At 38.9% G+C, this 19,904-nt stretch overlaps 1 protein-coding gene across 2 annotated transcripts; it reads right to left on the bottom strand.

Annotated features, from left to right (window-relative positions):
• Positions 1-1,652: 1,652 nt before the first annotated feature.
• fam3c (FAM3 metabolism regulating signaling molecule C) lies at positions 1,653-18,100 on the bottom strand. 2 transcript variants are annotated; one of them, XR_014600255.1, is made up of 11 exons: positions 18,067-18,100; positions 16,228-16,274; positions 14,265-14,369; positions 12,073-12,099; positions 10,842-10,965; positions 9,720-9,778; positions 8,785-8,835; positions 8,580-8,664; positions 8,031-8,157; positions 6,730-7,271; positions 1,653-6,164 (listed from the first exon to the last, which is right to left on the bottom strand). XR_014600255.1 is itself a non-coding variant. In XM_084050483.1 (10 exons), the coding sequence occupies exons 2-10, from the start codon at positions 16,241-16,243 to the stop codon at positions 7,182-7,184; spliced, it is 684 nt and encodes a 227-aa protein (XP_083906609.1). In that variant the 5' UTR covers positions 16,244-16,274; positions 18,067-18,100; the 3' UTR covers positions 1,653-7,181. The 2 variants fall into 2 exon arrangements, 1 of the variants encoding a protein (XP_083906609.1); XM_084050483.1 differs by having other exon boundaries at positions 1,653-7,271.
• Between the last annotated feature and the right edge of the window lie 1,804 nt (positions 18,101-19,904).

Here is a 19,904-nt window from a genome sequence, read left to right as displayed (position 1 = left end):
AATGGGTATCCCAACCTGAAAATGCATTTTCTGTTTAATATAGAGGTGGAGAGACATGGAGACTCCTGTTATTGAACAAACACACTATAGCTATGAGTACTATCAGAATGTAGAGCTATTTAACACTTATTTTAACCAAAGAAAATCACTTTCCCTACCTTTAACCTTTTACAAGAAATTCTGTGAAATACAGCTACCAGACACCTTTGGTGGCCCTATATATACCTCAAGAAAATAAAATAATTGCCATCTCAACCAGCTGCCAAACAGATCCACAAGGTGTTTTGAAATACTTTAGTTAAAACGCAGGCTATTTATACATTCTGCTGTGGTCCTCAAAGGTGGCTATACAGACAGTGAGCAAGCAAGCTGGTGTGTTAACAAAGCTGAACATATGTGATAATTATAAATATTGTCAACCAAATATATGGATATTGTTTTTTACAACATAAAATGTCTAATATTTCTATATATTAGCTCTTGAGTTATTTTCTTCTTATATATCTCATAAATTTGTATAAAACAGCCTCATATATCATTTAAGACTGGGGGGGGGGGTCAATAGCTCGGCAACCAACCGTATCCCAATGTTGACCCATAAACCACTTTGTCACACTGTTTAAATGCTGCACTGTGGTACAGTCATGGATTTTAATTGGTAGTTTATTCAACTCGATAGCAGTCATGTAAACAAAGTGTTGTTGTTTTTTACCCCAACCAGACACTTGTGGTGGTGCTTTTATATTGACACATTAATAGGCCTATTAATTATAGTGGCACAATGTAATTGTATATGTTAATACACAATTAAAATAAAAATGAAAACTTATACAATTGTGGCGATTGTATTGTCTCCCTGCTCTTCTATTGAGACATTTAGATCGTGTCAAAGGTTGTGTCTCACCGAGACAATGTATCCCCTGAGCAAGCAGGCCGGCTCTATTAGGCTCAATGGCAGCACTTGTGCAGGAAACCAGGTTGAAATCTGGGGTAGAAGAGGAAAGTTACATGGTGCTGCTTTAAACTAACATTTAAAAAAAAGCGTAGTCATGAAGAATGTAATGAGCTGTCCATAACATTAACAGAGAAAGTATTTTCTCCACCTTGAGCCAATTTAAAATGATCTTGGTCAAGGTGGGTTCAAAGATGATCGAAGCTTAAATGCCATGCTATCTCCAGACATCTTAATCTAACTTACAACCTAAACCAGTGATTGATTCTCAAACATTGTGATGTCAAGGAAGCCAAATTGATATGCATTTGGCCACAGATTTGTTAAAACGTTAACACAAATTATTCAAAATGTTTACACAATATTACAAAGTTTTTTTTCTCAAAAATAGCTGTTTTACCAGTTCACAACAACACACAATGTGACTCGTTGAGCTTGTAGATCGGCTATTTTTGGAATAGCCTAAGAATAAAATAGGGTGGTTAAACTGACTGTAGTGTGATATTAACTCATTTTGCTGGGGACGCCTGGAACCCCTTCAAGGACCCCTGGGGGTCCGTGGACCCCACTTTGAGAACCAATGACCTAAACAACTAACTTTGTTCAATTACACTGTACACAACATACTGTAGGATAGATTTAACACATGGCTACATTTCTTTGTCAAAGCTTAAAGTGCCAAGAAATGATGTTACCAACATTTCTTCCAGAAAATCAATTTTATTAATCAGTCAAATTAATTATTTTTCACAACAGACAGTCACATATTACATGAAAGACAACAGGAGTTTAACTGTATCCAATCTCGTTACAACCATGGGACGCAGTTGTTCAGCATTTTTGCTGTTGCAGGTTTTAGGAAATCTTACAACAGCAAAAAATAGTGAAAATAGAAGATTTACAAGCTTGCATCGCGACTCATTGCAAACGTGTAGATCCTCTATCTTTGCTATTCGACGAATGACAACATATATAGGGCTTAAGTGGCTAAATGAAAACAAACAAGAGAAAGTCCCACATGGAGACTGATTGAGCTAAGGCACAATAGTGTTAGATCTGCTCCCGTCACATTCTCTCTGACAGCTGGCCGTCTTACCTGCAGTCATACAGAGCAGTGGTTCTCAAGAATTTTCACGTCAAAGACCCCCTATTTGAAAAGAGTTGGTGCCAGGGACCCCCTTAAGAGAAGATCTTAGTTGTTAGACTAGATTTAAGTACCAAATTCTACAATTAACCACTTTCAACCTGACATCCCTATTTTGTGCATGTCATAGGCAAAGATTTTCAAAAACATCAGATCTACAGGCTCACAACGTGTTGCACCGGGACACATTGTGAACTTGTAAATTGTCTATTTTTTTTTACGTTTTTCAAACTTCCCCCATTCACTCACATAGAGGGACGCAGCCCATTTCTGTATGAATAAATCATCACACACGTCCAAGAAATTCATATACAGTGTGTGTAATCAGAGCATTGTTTCTCAGCGGGACCGACAACATTTCAAATGGTGACAAGAGCGTGTCATCAGGGAAAGAGAAAGGGTGCATGTTTTCAGAATGCCACATTGTCTTATTCTAACAGGAAAAAAACACATACAAAATAATGTGCAAACAAGCACAGCTTTCAATTTACAGTGGAGGTTCCTCCGGAAGATCATTAAAGGAGTAGTTCACCCCCAAAAATACTTATTTTCTATCAATTACACACCCCATGAAGCCTTTAATTAATGGAATTTATTTGTTTTTGTCACATTCCTAATTCAATAATTTGATGACTGGGTCCTCGGTCAAGAGAAACTTTGAGTCTCCTACCGGAACCGCTGCCGGTCATCAAATTATTGGCTTAAGAATGTGACAAAAACTAAAATATATCCATGAATTCAAGGCTTCATGGGGTGACTAATCGATAGAAAACATTCATTTTGGGGTGAACTATCCCTTTTAGTAGAACGATGCAATGGCACTGCATGAGTAAAGGGTCTCCCATTGAAAGATAGCAAATGTTCCGTATTTTATTGAGTTTAATAAGCCAGGTTAGAATGGAAAACATGACAACAGACAGGCTTTATTGCATACTGTAATGTTGTGTTTGTGCTATTTTTACCATAGATACTAGGAATGTACTGCAACGTATGCTCTAAAACCTGATTTAGATGGATCAAACACTTCACTCAACAAGAGACTGAGGACTACCTCGCAGCTTTTTAACCCATTAAAACCCGGGAAAGCATCTGTGTAATTTTAGATCTTAGTGTTGGCTGTTCAAAAATAGCACATCTACAAGCTCACAAGCTTGTAAATCTGCTATTTTTGAACATTTGTGTTAAAAAAAATGCGACTTGCTTTTAACACAAATCTTCTCTTCGGAGGGGGGGAGGGGGGTTGTTTAGTTTCAGCAACCAGTCTCACCGCTGTTCAAATAGTGGAAATAGTAGATCTACAAGCTCACAACGGTTTGTGATGCCACATATTGCGAGCTTGTAAATCGGCTAAGTTCCAATTGTAATGGCAAGTACTTGTATGACAAGTAAAGTGGCACTATGGGACTTATTTTAAGAATAAAATGTAATTTTGTCCAATCTGTATGGTAGAGTATGTTAATATGATATAACTGTGGTGGTTGTATTTTGTCTCCCCGCTCTTCTATTGAGACATTTAGATTGTGTCTCACCTATTCACAGGATCTGACACAAATTCCCTGAGCAAGCAGGCAGGCCTCTATTAGCTCAATGGTAAAAATGTCAGCACTTGTGCAGGAAACCGGGTTGAAATCCGGGTGTAGAAGATGAAAGTTACACAGACATAGTGCAGCTTTAACGGTCAACAAAGATGCCATGATGGTGACTGACAGCCTTATTCAGAAGTCCCCAGGGCTGTCGCTAGGCAGAGGCGAGACTAGCCACAACAAGCCAAACAGGTCTAACAGGAAGTAAAGACAGGTCTAGGGTATCAGCTGGACACCACCTTGGTTAGGGCTGTCACGATTACAACATTTAAGGTGACGATTAATTGTCACACAAATAATTGTACATTTCTATTTTATGTTTGCCTTTTAGGATGCATAATATAAACGGGGCAGACAAGACAAATAAATAAATTACTGACAAAAATGTAGAAATAGCTGATCTACAAGCTTAGAATTGTTGTAAGCTTCTTGATCTATTTCTGGAAAATATTTGAAAATGTATTAACATTTTAAAACATGGAAGCGATTATGACAATTATGCAAAAATAATGGCGATTGCCTCAAATAATTGCGATTAGGTGATTATGTTATAATTGTGACAGGCCTAACCTTGGTTACATCAATACATTCAGAGGGACAGACTATTCCTCTCATCAATAGTCTTGCTTCCTGAAATAATTTGGCAGAAGCTTTCAAATGATTCCCGCGGACATTCTAGAACATTGGTTCTCAAAGTGGGGTCCGGGGACCCCCAGGGGTACTTGGGGGGCGTTCCAGGGGGTCCCCAGCACAATGTGTTAATACAGCATCACAATCATTTTTGAGCTTGTAGATCTGCTATTTTCTTTTAATCGTGAAAATATGTGCAAACCTTTGAATATATACATTTTTAAAGCAAACATTTCCAACTCAAATCTTTGCTTATCGGGGTCCCTGGAACAAAACATTTTTGAGATGGGGGTCCGCGGCCAAATACATATAATTTTGGGGGTCCTTGACATGAAAAGTTTGAAAACCACTGTTCTAGAATAACAAAAATTGGGATGAGAAGGGATAAATCGACCCTAGCAAAACAAAACAAAAAAAATGGAAAAGTCGAAGACACAAGTAAGATGATGTACATTAGGTGTATATTTTCAACTCAACCAATGGTCTACGTACACTTTTTTCAACTCTGACTGAAATATATTAAGGACTATACATTAATAATTATTATCATAGTGAAACATTAAACCGTTTAAGGGTTTCGAGGTTTTGAAAGTCCAAGAAACTGATTTATAAATCAATCATAATGATTCCACTGACTCTTTTCAAAACATATTTCTGTCCACATCCACAGCCCTTAAATGGTTCAAGAGGAGTATGAGGTCGTTCTATACACAAAAACTGTATAACGAACGATACAAACGCTCACTAGCATACATACTAAAACTACTACAATACTTCCAGCAACAAAGCAGTTTTAAGATTTAAAAAAAAAGAAGACAAAAGCTAACAAGAGCATTTATATTCAGATGTTAATAAACTGGATCCTTCCAATTTGGATCTATCCCTGTACTAATATTTACACATTTCACAGTGAATTTGGTGCATTTGGCTTTAACCAACTAAATGACTTATCTTCCAACCACCGGGGAATTTCTAAACAAAATCTCACAACAAGCATAAGGAAACCCCTCACACTTTGACACGTCTGAGTTTCATTTAAGAAGCCTTTTAAGTCTCATTTTGGTAAAACATATTGTACAAAAAGAATTGTGTGAGAATGGAAATTAATAAAGCTTAAAGAGTCGATGGTAAAATGTAAAAAAGTAAATGATTTCAATGAGCAATAATAATACTGTGTGTGTGTGTGTGTGTGTGTGTGTGTGTGTGTGTGTGTGTGTGTGTGTGTGTGTGTGTGTGTGTATATATATATATATATGATTCTTAATAGGACTAGTTGTTAAAGATCCCTAAATAGTATTTAACAACTAGTCCTATCATATATATATAGAGAGAGAGTTTACGTAGGGTGGAAACCTTGTATGTCCAAAACAATAGTTATTTTAAAATTTAAAGTTTAAATTTAAAGTTGTGAAAATAGCCCATCTACAGCTGACGTCTCTCATTGTGAGGCGTTGAGAGCTTGCAGCTATGTTCACTACATTTGTGCGACACTGTGGTAATGATGAAGTACTAGGGCATTAATTTACGGAGCAAAAAAAAGAAATATGGAGATAAAGAGGTTTCAAGAAGTACAGTACCTGTGTGTGTGTGTGTGTGTGTGTGTGTGTGTGTGTGTGTGTGTGTGTGTGTGTGTGTGTGTGTAATGTGTTAGTATGCAAACAGCCACTGATCTGTCACTAGTGTCCAACACCTAAGATGTAATATGATTCCAAAGGAATGGAGAAGTATGTGCAGGCATAGCGCTGGTTTCAGCCTATTGTTTGTGGACAGCTGAATAAAAGGCTTCGGGGAGCTGTTTGTCTCATCCAGTCCTGGCAAGAAGGTTTCGATTAACCCATTAAGACCGGGAAAGCATCTATGTAATTGTATAGATTTCTTTGGGCTATTCAAAAAAATAGCAGATCTACAAGCTCATAGTTCAGATCTGTAAGCGGCACTATGAGCTTGTAGATCTGATTTTTGAAAAATGTGTGCAAATCTTTGAAAATACACACACACACACATTTTTTAAGCCCAACATTTGTAACTCAAATCTTTGCTTCTGGGGATTCTACAAATGTCTTCTAAATCCTAAACATCCTAAACTTATGTTGCTATAATATCAGTGGTTCTCAAACTGTTTTCATGTCAAAGGACCCTCAAAATGATATGCATTTGGCCGCGGACCCCCATCTCAAAATATGTTGTTCCAGGGACCTCCCCAGAAGCAAAGATCTGACTTAAAAATGTTTGCTTTAAAAATAACAATAATATATATTCAAAGATTTGCACACATTTTCGCGATTTTGCTAAAAATAGCAGATCTACAAGCTCATAGCGCGGCACTAGGTGCCGAGCTATGAGCTTGTAGATCTGCCATTTTTGAATAGCGAAAGTTGACACAGATGCATTCCTGGTCTTAATGGGTTAAAGCCACATACACATACACACACACACATAATAGAAAAAAGGTGCTTCTATCCAGTTGCTTTCTCATCCCTTCTGAAAACAGGTTGTTCAAGGAAGCACTTCCATGGTCGGTGAAGACGGGTGAAGATAACCACTTAAACCCATTCGTCTTAGTGAAATGTACTTGACTTACAACGATACTTGGACCACTCTTTTCCATCTACACCAAAACAAATAGCAGATCTACAAGCTCAAAACGCGTCGCTTTAGCGAAGCGTTTTGAGCTTGTAGATCTGCCATTTTTGGCTAGTGCCCACCGAATATGGATGCTGGCGGTTCAAGTGGTTAAGGGTGAGAGAAGTCTTAAGCGATGAAGACGAAATAAAGGCAAATTAATTCCTTGTCGGGACGCCGGAAAAACGTGGAATGGGGGCGAGCGAGTGTTTGGAAGATTAGGTGTTAAAAAGCTCAGGAGTTCAAAAGGTCAGTCCTGTCTCTGTGGGATGCAGCCCTCCATTTCCAGGACCTCGGGCCAGCCTTCGTACTTGTTGGTGTCTGCGCTGTTCTTTATGTGCTGGGAAGATTAAACACATACACAGAGTGCGTTTTATGTCAAAATCACATCTGAGGGCGCAACGTTTAATACCAATAATTTCATTGATTATAAAAAATATATATACATTTTTATCAAATCGATTGTCAAAAATACACATGATGTCGATCTAGGAGCTCACAACACAACACGTTGAGAGCTTGTAGATCTGCTATTTTTGCGTGTTCATCCCAGAACAGGGATGCTAGGGATTCAAGTGGCTAATCAGACTTATCGATTTTAGACCATTATACATTTCATTGATATATACAGTAAAAATAAAAAAATTATGAAAAGAGTCTTAAAACCACACTTCTCAATTATTCAATTAAAGGGATAGTTCACCCCAAAAGACTTTACTTTTTCTTAATCAATTAGTGACCCGATGGAGACATGAATTATATATGTTTTTGTCACATTCCTAAGCCAATACATTCTGACGTAGCTGATGTAAAAGCTACAACGTGGTGTTGTTGCCTTGCAACCCGTTGTGAGCATGTAGATCGGCTATTTTCACTATTCAGTGTATAACAAAGAATATGGGGCTTACAGTAAGCGGTTGAGTCTGTTTTGCACTTGATTTTAAGTCAGATTGCAAATTGACCAACTGTGGGAGTCAGGGCGCTCCAGACCGCCATCAACTTGTCATCTGCATTCTTCTTCTTGCAACGTTTATAATGGTCAAAGACTGAAATCCATAAATCAACTTCAAACTGTTTTCAAAACTGAAACAGTCCTTACCTGCTCAAATGGACTCTTTGTCTTAATGCCTTTGCCTCCTACAAAGATCCAGTTGTCCCGGAAACCCAGGGTGCTGACCACAGAGCTGCCCAGGTCAGCGATCAGCTTCTTGGCCTCATCGTTAAGTCTGCATCAAGGAGATGTCAAAAGACTCAGTGGTGGAAAAAGTACTCAAATGTTTTACTTAAGTAAAAGTATCAATACTGCAATGTAGAAGTACTCTGTTACAAGTAAAAGTCCGGAATTCAAAATTGACTTGAATTGAAAAATACAAAAGTATTGGTATTAAAATTATTGTAATATTGTAAAAAAAATACTTGTAGTGGACTAGAAGTACAATATTTGCCTCTGAGATGTAGTGGAGTAGAAGTAAAAGTATTAGACAATTTAAAATACTCCAGTAAAGTAAAAGTACCTCAAAATTGTACTTAAGTACAGTACTTGAGTAAATGTACTTGGTTACTTTACACCACTGCAAAAGACTTAAACCAGTACTGGACAAAAAAATCGGACGGATTATGTATTTTTTTCTGTTCAAATAGTTGTTACTTTGTTGCAGGATCATCGAATGTCGCCATCATCACTATGGTCCCCTCTTGAATTTCCTTCAGGTGCTTAATTAGGGGGGCTACATCTGTAAGGGATCACAGACAGACTGGTCATTCCACTGCACAGAAATCTTCATGGTGTGACACACATACTGTACATACATGTTTATAACAAATCCTTATCAGAGCATTGAAAATGACCTCACCTCCGGCCCACATGTCAAAGAAGTCGGTCTTGGAGACCTCTCCTGTCTTTCCTGTTGGATAAGACAGACAGACCTTAGAGATACATCTAAGGGTTCAAAATAATAAAGAAGTAGTAAACAGGCAATTATGTGCCAAAAAAGGAGATTTAAATGGATAGTTCACCCCCAAAATGACCCTTTTTCTATCGATTAGTCACCCCATGGAGACTTGAATTCATGGATATTTTTTAGTTTTTGTCTCATTCCTAAGCCAATAATTTGACGACCGGCAGCGGTCATCAAATCAAGAGCAAAGACTCTTTGTGTCTCCTACCGGAACCGCTGCCTACCGGTACGCTGGTCAATTAGACTTGAATTCATGGATATTTTTTAGTTTTTCTTAAGCCAATTGATTGATTGATTGATTGATTGAATTTTTTATTAGGCAAAATAATGTAAAACAATTACATTTACACAGTTACATTTATAATACTTTTGTCTAAAAGGTCCGACCAAAAAAGTCCTTGTTTCCGTTGGGGTCCTTGAATTAATGTCATAGACATATATAGTAGCAACCAAACAGTTCAAATATCAACATAAAAAATACAGAGAAAAAATACCACTATGTACAAAAAAAAAAAAGCATGAAAAATATATACAAAAAAAAAAGGGGAGGGGGGTCGTCTGTCTACCGGGAAACTGGTGCTACCTCCTCTTATGGCCTCCAGAAAGATGAGTTTTTAGGGCTGTTTTAAATGAGCCCAGCGAACTGCATTTTTTGAGGGATGGGGTTAGACTATTCCATACCTTGGTGGCCGTGCTGTAGAAGGAGAATTTGCCCATGTTTATTTTATGGGTGGGTGGTACCAGATTGTTGTTTACGCTCCCTCTAGTTTCGTGACTGTGGGTGTCACTAACTTTTTGGAGGTATTTAGACAGATATGTTTTGATGTTACCATTAACCAGGGCGATGTTGATTCCTCTCCCCACATTGTTCTTCACACCACTCATTAGTCTGAAGGCAAAGAAAGAAACACAATGAGAACATGGCCCGTTTTAAACTACAATTCATAATTCAAGCATCTAGCTGACACTCAATGACTTGAACCCTTGTAGTCAACAAACGAAAAAGGTAAACCAAGGAAAACAATCTATTGCTAAAAAAAAGGAATTAGGACGCCAGATAAACATCAAACCTAGCATCTGTCTAAACGACATACTATCTAAATAACATTCTTAGCATTTTTTTTTTTTAATAAAAAGGATTTGTTATTTTTTTAATAACCCCCCCCCCCCCCCCCAATAATTTGGGGACCCCCAGTTTGGGAACCACTTGACTACAAGAAGTGACTCAAGGAGTGAGTCTGCAGTCCTGACTGAGGTCATTCCACAGCTTGGGAGCCAGGTGGGACAAGAGTCTAGGACGTGTGGAGCGATGGCCAGGGTGTCGTAGGGAAGGGACGGGCTTAAAGGAATAGTTCACCCAAATAAATTACTTATTTTCAATCAATTACACACCCCATGAAGCCTTGAATTCATGGAGATTTTTTTTTTTGTCGCATTCCTAAGCCATCTGAAAATATTTTGCACCAGGAACACCCATACAAACATTCAAAATGCTTCTTTTTTTTATAATAGCAGATTTACAAGCTCGCGACATGTTGCTTTAGGACTCGTAAGCTTGTATGTCCTGAAGGGAGTGCCATGCCTTGGAAAACTAGAAAGACACACACAGACACTCCCTAAAATAAACATGCACTGTACTAATCAATCATTAGGAAATGTTGACAAAGACAGATGACAACCACATGCGTCCAGTTTGGTTATTATGTGTTTGGTGAAAAGTGAATGCAGCCTATGATGCATTATAAACATTAACCCATTAAGACCCGGAACGCATCTGTGTCATTTTTAGATTTGAGCTAAAAAGCATTATTTTACACTTTGGCTATTCAAAAATAACAAACTGTTAGGATTTAGAAGACATTTGTGGAATCGGCCACAGGTCTCAATGGGTTAATTTACGGGGAAAAAAACTAAATATGGAGATAGCGACGATATGATCTCATCTCTCTTACATGTTGTCCTCAAGGCAGATCTTGGGCCCCACAACGCTGGCCGCTCCGCTGGCCATCTTGAAGGAGAAGTGGCCGGCCGGACACGCCTTGGACAGCCCACATTTGTTCCTCGCCGGCCATGTTGCTGTGAGCAGACAGCAGAGTCAAAAAGTCCTTCAATAAATGAGCACTTACTGTAGTTGTTTTTTACACCCCCAGTAAAAAACTATCCACACAACTATTAAACTATCCACACAAAGGAGCACACATGAATGATCAAAGGTTATCATACTCTTATCAACAATGTTCCCATAAAATATATCGACCCTTTAAAGGGAAAGTCCACTCTGGATTTACTCTTGTATTTGTAAGACATTTTGCTAAATGGGAAATTTCACTTTAGAACACGTATGGGATCATCTTCATGTCTATTTGGGCTTTTGTAAGCATGCCAGATATTTGATATTTATTTGTTAGACACATGCCCCCCCCCTCCTTATAAGACAATTCAACTCTGAGACTCATTGAAAACACGTCCCTGGTTGTGGTGACTGATATTGTACTTCTAATGATTTGGGAGACTTTACTAGTTTGATTAGTTATTCCACTATGTTAATTTTTTTGTAATGTTGCATCAGGGAGTCCTATGCATGAAATCCATGAAGTCCAGGCATGAAATAACTAAATGAAAATGAAGGTCTCCCCATACATTAGAAGGACATCAACAGTCACCAGAAGCAGGGACATTTGTTTTCAATTAGTCTAACACTGATTTTAAGTTTAAAGTTGAATGGGCTTATAAAGGGGGGGGGGGGGCGTGTCTAGTCAAATGAATATCAAATATCTAAATATTGAAATAAGCAGCTAAAAGAAATGTCTGGGACTGAGGTACACACAGAGGTATTTTCAAAAGAAATTCCCTTTTAACTACATATAGAGTAAAATTTGCTTTAGATTTTATTATTTTAATGTTGCTTTGCAGTGGAACTTTCCTTTACATGTAGAGGGATCTATAGTGATTTTCTATGATCTACATATACGTACATACTGCAGACTCAACTATGACAATTATGCTATACATTATACCGTCCATGCTGTTGCCTTGACTTTAGATTTCTTATAAATACCACATCTGTGTTGAAATGTCAAGGGGGGGAAAAAGATGGAAAATGGCAATAATGTGAATGTACAGAGAGATTTGTTAAAAGAAATCAGGCAAAAGAGTGAAATAATGATTGGGGTGGATACTTACGGGCTTCCTCCATGGTCGGTGATCCGGCTGAAACGCAATGGAGACAAAAAAGCATATTTGTGGAAATTAGATAGATGATCATCTTATGAAAACACTGACCAAGTAAAACATACAACATATGTGAGCGAAAACAAGCTCATATGAGCTTGTAGATCTGCTATTTTTGGCTAAAGTTCTCCTCAGAATAGGGATGCTAGGGTTCAAGTGGTTAATGTAAAGGGAAAAAAAATCCTATCACACAAAGATTTGGCGGCCCCCCTGTAGTAACTCTGAGGACCCCTGTTGAAGACCCCTGCATTAGGCCATCTTCTCAAGATGTGGCGACTGGAGGGAGAAGAGCTGTCTGGGGAGACAGCCTTGAACTAACGACTTTGTACGGACCGGTAAGCTGAGTAGAGGCCCGGCCCGGTATTATTTGTGTTTCAAGTTTATTGTTTTATTTCTGCTATCTGAATAAAAGCCCCCCTGGCCATTGTACTGCAATTCCGGCCTGACTGTGTCTGTGACCCACACTACTCCTTCCACCAAAGCTTCCTGTTGCCTGCTTGTTGTTACACAATACAACATACTAAAATGCAAGTGAAGACAAGGGGTAGAAATGCTGCTGGAGTTTAGGTAGGGGTGCACCCATTTATCAGCCAGAAATTATGATTTATATCGATTAATACCGATTTATAATGTTTTGGTGATCGGCCAAATTTACACCTTTATTTAGTATCTGCCTCCGAATATCTTTCCAAGCCAGGCTGGAGCACATCAGGTGGATTCATACAGTATATTGATCTTTGATCTACAGTGTTGTTATAGCCAACATAAACTGCCCAGGGCCCAATTCCTTGACGGTTTAAAATGTCTTAGGGCAAAGGGTACGGTCGGTCACACACAGAGCATGTGTCAGAAACGTGTTCAACATATGTCCTATGTGCCAGGTGCATCAATTTCCCACGTTGTCTTGTGGGCTATGGCCAGTGCCGTTTTTTCTAGTTTGGTGTGGTCCTTGAAGGGGTTCCAGGTGGTCCCCAGCTAAATGATGGAGAGTTGGTAACCAAATGGACCCTTATGGATCTTTAACTCTTGAGAGTGTAAAATGAAACCAAATGGACCCTTGCAGGTCTCAAGAGTTAAAATATTGTTAACCATCTGCATTACTTAATTAAAACATAGTTATTTTAATCAAAGTTTGCCTGTTATCTCTCCTACAGTACCACATCAATACAGCATGGAATTGTGGACAAAATCTTATCCAACGACAACAAACAAAATATTGTTTTGGGTCTGAGAGGCTAAATCTCATCAAGCGGTGGTCTGTGGCTCAAATACCGAATAAATAATTGACCTTGATATGAAAAGGGTTGAAAACCACTGCCCTACTTGATCATACTACAGCGTCACACAGCAAAAGCATCAAAAGTAGCAGATACACAAGCTCGAAACTCGGCTTGAAGCAACGCGTTTTGAGTAGAGCCATATGAAATCCGTTTTATTTTTTTCCCAATTCCGTTTTATTTTTTCCCAAATTCTGTTTTTTCCATTTTAATATTTCTGAATTCTGTATTTTGCTTTTTATGCTCATTTTTACCATAAAAAAAAGTGTCTGGTAAGTGGAAATGAATAAATGTTCAAGATATAACAGTCCATACATGGCCCTTGTTGTGTTATACGCAAAAATGTTCCCAAAATAATTCGGTGACTTCGGTCTGAGCATGCGCAAAATGGCGTCGCGCATGTATTATTGTTTCTATCGTCTTTCTAAGACTATTTCTACGTGGATTTTACTGTTTATAAAGTAGGATGTGGCCATGCAAAATGGTGGTGTCCCGTGGATTTGTAAAAATTCGCGGTAAAAAAAAATATTTTACCGCGATTTTTTTTTTTTTTCAAATTCTGCAATATTCCGTGTTTTATTCCAATTCCATTTTTATTGGTCATTTCCGCGATTCCGTCCGCGATTCCGTTAACACGGATTTCATATGGCTCTAGTTTTGAGCTTGTAAATCTGCTACTTTTGAAATTTTAATCCTGAAAAGTTAACAGTTCTTTTGGACATATGAGGCTTTCACTGTTTTTAGAATCGGCCTCAGGTCTAAATAGGTTAAAGATCAGTTCTTGTTGGCAAACAACACTGTCCTGCAATGGACTAAAAATTGGGCACAAGGTTGTTCAAGGAGTTTATCTACTGTAACAGTACTCACCGAAAATGCTCCCCAGTTTAAAATCCGTATTGATTTCAAACAGCTCAAATGCCAGGAAAACAGCCAGGAAGAACACAAAGATAATCACGGCCAACTTCAACACACCTGGTGGGGTGAAAACAACACGCCCCACACACACACACACACACACACACACACACACACACACACACACACACACACACACACACACACACACACACACACACACACACACACACACACACACACACACACACCTTATTAGTCAAACAATGAATTCTGAACTCTGGTACAGTATATTCCGAATAGCAGAATGCTGAACAGCAGATCAATGTACCGTGCTGTAATATTACTCTTTTTGTACTGTATCAAACCAATGGCACACTATGTAATGTAATATTAAAAGTTAATGCTGCTAGGTGGACCCATTGATTCTTCATAGAACCACCAGACACAAAATGAGAGTGATCCCGGTCTTGAACTACTATAACTAAATGATTAAAAAAATATGTTTTAATCCTGATGCAATCATACTGTCCTTTGCTCCTGCCACCAAGTTTCGACACAAGGTCTTCTGAAGACCTTGTGTCGAAACGTTAATAACGCCTTGACTGGGAGCTTCTTTTAAATGTACGTAAGTGTGCAGATTTCATTATCTCTTATATATTTCCACTGTTGGTCCTGCACCTGCCGTCCAGCGGATGTGCCAGTTCTATTGTTCCCATTAAGTAAACAGCCTTGAGAACCAATGGTTCCTGAGCCATGTAGCCCAGCTCCTGTTTCTGTAGCTTGAGCAGGCTTGATATACAAGTACACCCCCTGGACGCTAGTACGTCACAGGGGCTTACCCCCAATCCAACCCTTGATGCTGAGTGCCAAGCAGGAAGGCATTGGGTCCCATTTGTTTGTCTTTGGTATGACCCAGCCGGGGAATTCATTGAACCCCGACCTCCCAATCTCAGGGCGGACACTCTAACCACAAGGCCACTGAGCTGGTCAAGGCCCCATTACAGCGCTGCAATATATGAAATTGAAACACTTAAGATCCAGACTCTAGTCTGAACAATTTTTTGTGTGTGTGAGTCCTCTTTTGCTGCGTGTAACTTTCCCCCCTGGCGACCGAACCAGAACAGAAGACAAACAAAGGACAGTCTTTTTTAAGGCACAGCTAAACCCATTGCAAACAACCTTAGTTCTTTTTAGCTGTCAAGGACAGTGTTTAGTCACATGCAGTACAGCTGGTGGTATCAACATTACTGTAGCAGCCAGGCAGTGAGTTGTACAATAAAGAACTTGAACTTGGTATTATATAAACTCTACTGCATCTACATGTCGGAGTGATACTGCATGTCATGTTGCTAGGCTTTGTTCAGACTGCAGGCAAATCCTTTTATTTGTCAAATCTGATCTTTTAGGACCGACTGTCCAAACTGTCCAGACAAAGATTTGTGTCTGATTTGAAGTGATCTGATCTGATAGACATTGCCAACCTATCTATTGCTGTAACAATGTAATGGCGTAGGCATGGGTAATGTTAAACTTATACTGTCATGTTATGGCGATGCGAGCCAAACATAGCCGACCAACAAGCTCACAACATGTTGTGATGATGTGACGCACTAAGGTTACTAGAACGGCTATTCTCGGCGAGTGACACAGTCATGCGATGAACGAAGAATAAATCAGGCTTCAGTCCACTTCAGACTAAGACACATTTTTAGAAATCACCACACCAAAAAACACTTTTATAATCGTTCATTAATCGTAATCAAGGCAACCGGTTCAGATAATCGTAATATGAGGCGTCATTTCATAAAAAAAAAAAATCTACATATAGAGTGGCAAAATAAATTACCACTTAAGCCATATTTAAAAAGTCGCTAAAATAGCCGATCTACAAGCCCAGATCCACCCCCTAGAAGCCCAAATAACGCCCCTGCCCTGCCCGTACAGACTTGAAGTCATATCGCTCAGCCCTTACCTCCAGCCCTCAGCATCTTCTCCAGCCACAATCCAACAGCTCACCACCTGCACAGAGAAGAACGGACAACGTTTGGCGGAAGGTCAGACACACACACACACACACACACACACACACACACACACACACACACACACACACACACACACACAGGACAGGTTGTCTGTCTTCTTAAATATGTGAAGCCAGGAATGTGGATTGTGATGTGCCTAACTGTCTTGCAGTGCTGATTGGAGGGTGGGGTTGGAGGTAATCAGAGGAAGGGGTCGGGGAGACACCTGGCCACTGTCTCCCCACAGTATAAAAGACCTGCACTTCCACTGTTCTTTCTCTTCTTCCACCTGGGCCACACCCGAGCATGGCCACACAGAGAGCATTTGTGTTTCCCTTACATTTGCATTATTTGGCAGTATGCCTGCTTCATTGTTTGCATTTGTGTTATCATTATCCTGTTTTTGTAAATACAATTTGAATGAGTTTGAATAATTTTGGTGGCTCATAAAATGTTGGGATGTCATGCCCATTAATATGTTGCAGGAGATGTGGTATAGTATGTGGTACTACCCATACACGATTGCATCATGTGAGGACAACAAGATTCCCTGAAAATGACATTTTTTTAAAAATACATTTAATAGAGTGTATGAGGTGTGTCAGACAATGAAACAATTAAAGTCAACGGCATGTGAGTGAGCATAGTGGGAAAATGGACGGTGCAGGTAAATAAGAAACAGATGGCTTGGCATGTCATCTGTTGAGAAGGAGCACCAAGCCAGAGGAGGGCAGAACTGGACAGGACAAGTAAAGCTGATTTACCGAACGTTAGTTGAGATAAAGCGTTTCAAAGTGTCCAATAATACCAATAACAACCATAATCACCCTCCACTATCATAATCCATAGAAACCCTTGATCCACAGCCTCACCATCACCATCAGACATCCTCCTCTCTGATCACAGTTAGCCACCGCCACCTTTGCATCGAACTATTGTGACACTGCATTCCTTTTAATCACTCATCATGTATTGTTATCTGCTTTGACAAGTTTTCCATTGTTCCATCAGCATATACCTTAAGACTCTCTCCATCAACATAGACCACAGTACCAGTTTACCTTGTCAAACAAGTATATGAAGCTATCTATGAAAATAAATAAATAATCATAGATAAATAAATAAATGATAAAAGCTATCTATGAAATAAAAGCTATCTATGAAATAAAAAACAATATAAATGATCATAAATAAATAAATTCATGATAAAAGCTATATGAAATAGAAGCTATGAAAATATACATTAACATTGACTGATGAGACAGTGCTGTCAAACAAGTCTATGAAGCTGTCTATGAAATCTATGGGGGAAAATATATATATTTTATACAATATGTAATGCTGGGGGTCTCTCTCTCTCTCTCTCTCTCTCTCTCTCTCTCTCTCTCTCTCTCTCTCTCTCTCTCTCTCTCTCTCTCTCTCTCTCTCTCTCTCTCTCTCTCTCTCTCTCTCTCTCTCTCTCTCTCTCTCTCTCTCTCTCTCTCTCTCTCTCTCTCTCTCTCTCTCTCCCAAGGGGTCCTTGGCCTGAAAAACGTTGAGGACCCCCTGGTTTAGCAGCTTGTTTACATCTAGAGGATGAGTAAACGTTAGCTTCAATGCTAACAGCTAACAGGTTGACTTCTGCTTCTTCCTCTTCTTTAGGTTGGTTTTTAATGTTATAATCGACAAAGTGTCCCGTGGATAATGATGCTAAACGTTGCTACAACAGCACTATTGTCGCTATGTATTATTCCATAATAGCTAGTTATTGTTAAAATGAATAAAACAAAGTGTCATATAGTTCTTACCTGTCAAATAGTGTGACGACAAACTGTGTAAAAGATGACAGTTTGCAGCTGCTGTGTGAGGAGAGTAATGGTCCCATGGCCCGTGGGGCTCTGTCGCGCTGTGATTGGCTAAAGTTGGTTGCTACGGTAACTGCAGGAGCAGCGCGATCATCGTGGTTGGTTGTGGGCAGAGCTCTGGTTGTGAGGCAACCGACTAACCATTTACAGGGCGTGTCCTAGTTCAAAGGGCCAATAGGTTTAGTAATACAAATCTAAATCAACATGGTAACTACTAGTTACTAACTACTAACTATAAAGTTTTCAAATAATTGTAGTGGAGATAAAATTATGATATTTGCCTGAAATAAAAGTACAGAGAATTGGAAATAAAGTTAAAAAAAAGTAATAGAAAAAAAAAACAACTCAAAATTGTACTTAAATACAGTACTTCAGTAAATGTACTTAGTTACTTTACACCACTGCTAAGTTGGTTGCCAGGGGCAACTGTAGGACAGAGCGATCATCGTGGTTGGTTGTCTCCACAACCAACTGACCAATTACATGGCCCGTCCGTCCAGGACATGGGATTTGTACTCAACGTCGCCCTCTCAAAATACTTCTTTGCTGAAAGTATGCTGCCACCTTCTGGTAGAGACCAATGATGCAGATGTTACAGTGATACCAAGGTACTTTGATTTGATCTTACAGATCAGTAATACAGATTCGATATGATCTGTATACAGATTAATAATAGAGATTTGATCTGTATACAGATTAATAATACAGATTTGATCTGTATACAGATTAATAATACAGATGATCTTTGTAAGTGTCTGTGACACTTGTCCTTTTAATAACTTCAAACTAAAGAAACAATTGAAGTTAAATTTGTTATTATTTTTGGGAGACCTTTATTTTGACACTTCCTGTTCCTGTGTATTTTGGGCTACTTTTACTTTGACACTTCCGGTTACTCCTGCGGTCTTATTGAGTCTTGGGTGAAAAATATGAAAAGAAATAAAAGTCTTGTGAGGTGTCTACCTAGGGGTTTTCAGGGGTGCTGAATCCATTCCAACCATTATTTTTGAGTAAAAATGTCTCCCTGGCCATCTAATATTGGTATATATATTGGTTATTGTTAGTGTATAATCAGTGTATAATCAATGGTAGGGGATTGGGGTGTTGTTGAATTGATTCTATTCTGAAAAATAAAATAAGAAAATATTAACACTTGATAAGAGTATACACCTACTGTGCACATGCTCAGTGGGATACACTGTCTGCATGTGGGGAAGGAGCGGGGGTGTTGCATCCTGGCAAATATGTCTGGACGATTTTAAGGTACGGTAGTTTATCTACTTTTTGGGATTTATTTTCCTCTGCTAGCAAAACTTTTGATTTCTGTGAATTTAGAATATCAATTTTCTCTAGCCTATTGCTTACATTGAACAACCATTAGAAACAATTAAACAATCATGACACTTGTGTTTTAGTAGCCAAGATGGAAGAGGATTCTGTAGCTTGTGGCTTAAGGTACTTCATCTGTGGTGGTCCTGAGACTGAGATTCAAAAGCTCTCAAAAGTCACCCAAAAAGGCTATGCACAGATTTTGTCTTATTCTGAGAGTGTGGATGATGCAGCATTAATCAAAAGACTACATGAGGACTGGAAAAACTGAGATGACCCCAAACTAAGATACCATTTGGAATGCAAAACCGAGCTATACAGTCGTGCAAGAAGTATATCCACTGGATATCGTACGTTTTTTTTTTCATTGTGATGAAAGTTGCCACTTGCAGATTTCAATCCTATTCTACTGTATGTTGTGAGTGACATCATAATTTAATAAAAACTTTAAA

The sequence above is a fragment of the Gymnoscopelus microlampas genome (assembly GCF_963454915.1).
Source record: "Gymnoscopelus microlampas genome assembly, chromosome: 23".
Taxonomy (NCBI): domain Eukaryota; kingdom Metazoa; phylum Chordata; class Actinopteri; order Myctophiformes; family Myctophidae; genus Gymnoscopelus; species Gymnoscopelus microlampas.
Note: the sequence above shows the minus strand (reverse complement) of the source record. Positions and strands in the feature narration are given on the sequence as shown.

Bases quoted from the DNA above. Each gene is read 5' to 3' on its own strand.
- fam3c (XM_084050483.1), bottom strand. The intron at 12,100-14,264 runs GTGAGTACTGTT...ATTGCGTTTCAG, and splicing joins TAAACTGGGGAGCATTTTCG to CCGGATCACCGACCATGGAG. The intron at 8,665-8,784 runs GTGAGGTCATTT...GATCCCTTACAG, and splicing joins CTTTGACATGTGGGCCGGAG to ATGTAGCCCCCCTAATTAAG.